This window comes from Atta colombica, unplaced genomic scaffold (assembly GCF_001594045.1).
Source record: "Atta colombica isolate Treedump-2 unplaced genomic scaffold, Acol1.0 scaffold153, whole genome shotgun sequence".
In the NCBI taxonomy this organism is placed as follows: Eukaryota; Metazoa; Arthropoda; class Insecta; order Hymenoptera; family Formicidae; genus Atta; species Atta colombica.
Genome location: NW_017259243.1, coordinates 1,792,429 through 1,799,127, shown reverse-complemented (window position 1 = coordinate 1,799,127; position 6,699 = coordinate 1,792,429). Strand labels below are relative to the sequence as shown.

General features: G+C 35.2%; 1 protein-coding gene across 1 annotated transcript in view; it reads left to right on the top strand.

The window, feature by feature from the left end:
- Positions 1–572: 572 nt before the first annotated feature.
- LOC108685430 (Down syndrome cell adhesion molecule-like protein Dscam2) overlaps positions 573–6,699 on the top strand; it is an 11,940-nt gene continuing 5,813 nt past the window's right edge. Inside the window, exons 1-11 of the mRNA XM_018190209.1 lie at positions 573–786; positions 952–1,105; positions 1,136–1,329; positions 1,652–1,921; positions 3,657–3,802; positions 4,326–4,761; positions 5,199–5,492; positions 5,613–5,843; positions 5,907–6,062; positions 6,138–6,208; positions 6,356–6,599. Coding sequence (XP_018045698.1) covers positions 573–786; positions 952–1,105; positions 1,136–1,329; positions 1,652–1,921; positions 3,657–3,802; positions 4,326–4,761; positions 5,199–5,492; positions 5,613–5,843; positions 5,907–6,062; positions 6,138–6,208; positions 6,356–6,599 — 2,410 coding nt within the window. The remainder of the gene's footprint in view (positions 787–951; positions 1,106–1,135; positions 1,330–1,651; positions 1,922–3,656; positions 3,803–4,325; positions 4,762–5,198; positions 5,493–5,612; positions 5,844–5,906; positions 6,063–6,137; positions 6,209–6,355; positions 6,600–6,699) is intronic.

The window sequence follows — 6,699 nt, the reverse complement described above, 5'->3', positions numbered from 1 at the left end:
ATTCAAGAATCAACGATGTGATAAAAAAGGGAAACTTTTATACTTAAAATTGTTGAGCTAGTACCACGATATATATAGTTTAGTAAAAGTTATTTATCCTATATTATACTAAGAAAGCAATTAATACGAATTAAGAATTCACTTCACATATCATATGATATTCTATTTTTATTATAATATAATGAAAAACTGAATTAAACTACAAATACGATTGGGCTAACTATATTTATGATAATTGCATCTATTGATTAATTAGCAATTTTCTTTCTCTCTTTTTTTTTCCTCCAAATTATATAAAATTAATATTTATATAATATATAATTTTATTAATATATAATATTAATAAAACAATTATTAAATGATAATTAAGCCATTAATTTATTACATTTAATATAAAATGTCAAATATAAAAATATGCATTATTAATGTAACAAAAACTAGTCTCTCGAAGGCATTAGTTTTATTGCACACTTAAAAATCGTGCAGATAAACGCGAATTAGTCCGACTGCGAGATTCAAATGGATTCGCTTGTCGTCATTCGCAGGTCATTAATTCCGGCGAGACCGCTACGATGAACTGCACGGTCGAAGGATATCCGGTTGAGAGCGTTGAGTGGCTACATGACGGTGTGCCAGTATTGACCGCGCAGGATACAAGGATCAGATTGTTGGCTCCCTTAGTGCTCGTAATAGGCTCTGTTGGTCGCAGGGACAAAGGGATGTATCAATGTTTGGTGAGGAGCGACAAGGAAAATGCTCAGGCTACTGCCGAACTCAAACTTGGAGGTGAGCGAGCGCATCTCATGCGCCGTTTTTAATATCTATACTTTTATTTGGCCGTTTCTATCTATTATTACATCACTAGTTTATAGTGCTTTCCCTCTTATATATAAATTTAAAAAACTGGTTCATTCTTGTTTAAAAAAATAGATATTTGAAAACTTTTTTTAGATACGGTTCCGGAACTGCAGTACACATTTATCGAGCAGGCGTTACGACCAGGCCCACCGGTATCTCTGCGATGTTCTGCTACCGGTTCACCGACACCATCCTTTACCTGGCTACTCGATGGTGAACCATTAAGCCAGATTGCAACTGGGCACAGGTAGATCGTACCTATGTTCTGATATATCAGCATTATATCGCTCTATCTTCTAATCAGGAACTATGCGCGTAGATACGCGATAGGCCAATATGTGGATCAATCGGGTGACGTGATCAGTCACTTAAACATTTCATCGGCGGGAGCCGAGGATGGTGGCTTGTACGCATGTGTAGCGTCCAACACTCTAGCGACCGTCGAACATAAAGCTAGATTGAATATTTACGGTACGACATGCAGATAATAATTTCATATGACACATAAATATAATCACATATTAGAATGTGAAATAATTTTTAAATAAGACACTTCTTACGAATGAACTCAGCTAAATATGTATTTCCACAATATCGCATATATAATCGCAAGTGTGCTAAACAGATTTATTAAAGTTATATCCAGAATTAAACAGCAACAACTATCGAAGAAAACAATACTGTATAGCATAGAAACTTTAAATGGAATGAAAGTCTCGAAGCGCTACAATTGATTTAGATTGTGGAAGAGAGTTTAAATCGGGACAACCTTATAATAAGAAACTACTTTTAGGACCACCGTACATCCGATCGATCGGCCCAGTTCGCGCCATCGCCGGTGTCGACATTACAATAGCGTGTCCTTACTCAGGATATCCGATCACATCGGTCGGATGGACCCGAGGTGGTGCCGAATTGCCCTTTGACATCAGGCAGCGGGTCGACAGCGAGGGTCATCTTACAATCCTCACGGTAGATCCGAATGATGCCGGGACTTACACATGTATAGTTCGAGCAAGTTCTGGGGAGACCGCCAACAGAGATATATTACTAACTGTTAATAGTAAGTGAAAGTAAGAATAGTAATAGCATAACAAATACACTGAAAAAAAATTTACTAAATATCTTAATACGTATTTTTTTAAATAGTGCTAACGAAACATTTACTTACAATAATTATATATTTACTTAATAAAAAGAAATAATAATTAAATCAAATTAATAATTTTTATATCAAATAAATATGTGTTACTAAATATTTAGTTGGTACCATTTAAATAAATATTTATTAAAATTTAATATAGATGTACAACTTTGCTTCCACCGTTTTCCTATAGATGGCTTTAGCGGTAAGTGGTGGTCGAAATAAATAGATCATAGACGTCATACAATAAACTTGGGCATTTGTCAACATAACCCCATAGAAACATTAGTCGATTTGTGTCTGCATCATAAAGTTATTCTCGATTGAAAATGTCAGTTTACGAGCCAAATTCTCGTCATTTGCAGGAGGTTTTAATTTTTTGCTTCAATATGAAGAAATCTGCGGCTCATTGAATGCTCTCAAATACTTATGGTGAGGCCGCTATTAGTGAAAGAACGTGTCGTGAGTGGTTTCAACGCTTCAAGAACGGTGATTTTGACGTCCAAGGTCATGCTCTGTATTTGGTAGGACCAGCTCGGCGTAGTGTATTATGAACTGTTAAAACCGACTGAAACAATCACAGGCGGTCGGTATCGAACGCAATTGATGCATTTGAGCCGAGCATTAAAAGACAAACGGCCGCAATACAACGAGACACGATAAAGTGATTTTGCAGCATGACAATGCTCGACACCATGTTGCGAAAGTGGTCAAGACATATTGGAAACGTTGAAATGGGAAGTCCTACCCCACCCGCCGTATTCTCCAGACGTTGCTTCCTCTGACTATCACTTGTTTCGATCAATGGCACACGGCCTGGCTGATCAGCACTTCCGCTCTTAGGAAGAAGTAAAAAATTGGATCGATTCGTGGATAACCTCAAAAGATGACCAGTTTTTTCGACGCGGGATTCGTATCCGAAGAAAGATGGGAGAAAGTAGTGGCCAGTGATGGACAATACTTTGAATCATAAATGTATAACCAGTTTTTTACAATAAAGTCTCGAATTTCGGAAAAAAACGGCGGAAGCAAAGTTGTACACTTAATACATTTTTTAGTGTAGAAATTAGATTAATGTTTAATAGATTTTTTTATTATATACTTAATGAAATTGTAATATCCAACCAAAAGTTAAAGATTAGAACATTTTCTCAACAAAATTCTAATTGATATCCTTTTCGAATGTAACATACATCCACGCGTATATATGCATTCACTTCAAAATTACGTTATCATTATTATTATTATTATTATGCTTTCAAAAAAATTATTTGCAAAATTTATACAATACATAAATAATTTTTTTTATTTAAAGAAATTTCTCTTTCAATTCTCCATTATTTAAAATCACATAAAATTTACTTCTAATAATTAAGTTCCTTTATTTAAAATTAAAAAATTAAAAATAAAAGATCGATGAGTGTATTCATAAAGGGGTTTTACGGAAAATGTCCTTTTAAGACATTGACTGAAGATTTGTGTTCGAATCGTAGCACGCGTTTCAGAATACTAACCTGCAAGAGGGTATCTATGACGTCTTTTCATGCCCTACTTAACTTTGCCATATCTCCCAAAACAAAAAGGAATCTCAGAGTTTGGATGTAATAGTATAATATAGCATAACGTAACTCTTCCGTTTGTGCGTATTTTACAGGTCCTCCAGTAATGAGTCCCTTCAGCTTTCCCGCAAATTCACAAGAAGGAAGTCGTGCTCAAGTGACTTGTAGCGTGACGTCGGGCGATCTTCCAATTTACATTTCTTGGTTGAAAGATGGCGAGCCACTACCTTCTTCCCTTCGCGTAAGCATTATCTCACTTTATGAAGTTCAATTCTATACGAAGAATGTTCGATATTTTTTCTCTACACTCTTTAATTTCTTTTTTCTCTCTATTTTCTGTCTCCGACGATGAAAGATAAAAAAGTAATGCAAAGTGCAACTTCATTTTAGAACTATGCACATATTTTATCTATAAAAACTAATTTTTAATCTTTTCGTACCTATTTTTCTTCGAAAGTTTCATCTCTTAAAAACAAAAATACGTATTTTTTTTAGAAATAAAATTCTTGTGAAAGACATTCAATCTTTGTGAATAATGTTCTTCAAACAAATGGAAATTCAGTAAAATAAAATTTAAAAAACAGTATCTGAAAAAACAGAGATTTTATAATATACAGGAAAGAATATTTTTCATATCTCGAATTTTTGTGTTACTGATTCGGAGATTATGTATCTTTTCTATCTCATTAGCATAATAAAAATAGCGCAATATATTATACATTCCATATAATCATTCCTGTTATGATCGTATTTTTACCGAATAGATCGAAGAGCGAGGAGCTGAGTTTTTTAGCCTCCTCGTCTTCAAGGAACTGTCGTCGCGGCACAGCGGCAAATACACTTGCGTAGCCACGAATAGTGCCGCAAAGGTGAACCATACGGCCGAACTTTTGGTAAAAGTACCTCCTCAATGGATATTCGAACCGTTAGACGTGGCGACTCTTTTGGGCAATCCGTTAAATGTCCATTGCGAAGCCAAAGGTTTTCCACCGCCGCGTATTACGTGGCTACGTGCCAGAGGCAGAACGTCCAACGACTATCAGCCGCTAGTCGATGGTTCGGATGGTAGACTCACGATATTGCCTAATGGGTCTTTGTGGACGGCTTCCGCCGGTCCGCAGGATGAGGGTTACTATCTATGTAGGGCTAACAATGGCATCGGATCCGGATTAAGCAAAGTGATATATGTGTCGGTGCATGGTAAGAATACGATTCATGTTCAAATTATAGACTAATAAACGATGAAGAATAATACAAAATCTAAAAATCTGAATACATTGCAAAAAATCCAATAAATATCAATTCGATATTTTATGGATTTATATATTTTTTTTAAATATAAATTTAAAAATATGGTTAGAAATAAAATTATGTAATTTAAAAAAATTATATAATTATATAATTGTAGAATATAAAAAGAAATATAAAAAAATAATAAATATTATTTTTGTTATTAAATAAAAATAATATTTTATTATTTTTTTTATTATTTCTTTTCTTAAAATCTCTAAACACCGATCGATTTATTTTTATCCAGTAATCTTGTTTCAATTATATGATATTTGGAAATATATTACTATAAGCATGCTAAATAAGCAGCAAATTAAAATTTGTAATAATAATTTGTATCTTTATAGAACCGGCGAGATTCGAATTTCAGAGTAAAAATGTAACAATTCGCCGTGGAGAATCCGTAACTATTGATTGCACTGTGATTGGTGATAATCCTATAGAGGTGCAATGGATGCACAATAGTGATCGATTGGATATGAACAATCACAGACTAAGTATCGGTCAAATAAAGACTGATAACGGCTTGAAGTCCCAATTATCTGTCGCAAATAGTGATCGGCAAGATTCCGGAGTTTACAGATGTACCGCTGATAACGCTTATGGAAGAAGCGAACATTTGATTTATTTAGCAGTCCAAGGTAAAGTACACGTTTCTATCATTAAATTTTTTAATTTTGTATGAAATTATTTTTTATTAATAATATTCAATTGGTGTGTAAAGTAACAAAGACACTTGAAACTTTGTTTGTGTTTTACAGAGAGGCCAGATCCTCCAGCCGGACTTGAAGTAATAGAGATCGGTTCTCGATCAATACGGTTATTATGGAAGCGAGCCTTCGATGGAAACAGTCCTATAAGAAATTACGTGATACAATACCGCTCGCTAAGCCACGGTATGACCGATGATTGGAATCCCGTTAAAACGCACAATGTCACGTACACTCCAGGAAGCTCGAGTAGCGGTAATTCTATACATCCAACTCAAAATGGTTCGTCCACCCCGATCGATATCGCGGCTCTTCGTCTCTTTCCATAACTCATATCAATTCTAGGCTTATCTCCTTTCGAAACCACCGGCGATGACCAAGAGGTTGCTTTGGTCGGTGGTCTTCATCCGGCTGTCACCTATACCTTCAGAATATTCGCCATAAACTCTATCGACGCGAGCGGACCTACGGAACCTGTCGTAGCAAAGACTCAGGAGGAAGGTAAATGCTTCATATGACAATACGATCGTATGACTGAAACCTTGATGTATTGTATAACATTGCTATCTGTAATAGCACCTACCGAACCACCGCAAAACATCAAGGTGCAATCCGCCGGACCTGGAGAGCTCATGGTCAGTTGGCAAGTAAGTAATGCCAATTCAGAGATAACTTAAGAATACTTTTATTAAACATAAACATTAATATTCTATCAAGCTGAATCATGTCTCAGTGCTATAAAAAAAAATCGAAAAAATTAAAAGTATAATATTTACGTACTTTTCATTTTTTAGTCACCTCCAAAAGAGTCTTGCAACGGAGATTTGCTAGGATACATAGTGACGTGGTCAGAACATTCGTCATCGACTTCGGGTGTCAATCAAAGTAAAAGTTTAACCGTAAATGGTTGGGCGACGACAAAGGTGCAGCTAACTGGTTTAAGAAAATTTACGAAATATGACATTTCAATCAGAGCCTTCAACAGCATAGCCAGCGGGCCAGCAAGTGCTCCCATCGTGGGTACTACACAAGAAGGAGGTATAGTAAGAATGAGAAATTGTGTCTGTACGAAAAAAAAAGCAACAATATATATATATATATATATATATATATATATATATATCTATTTCTATACGCA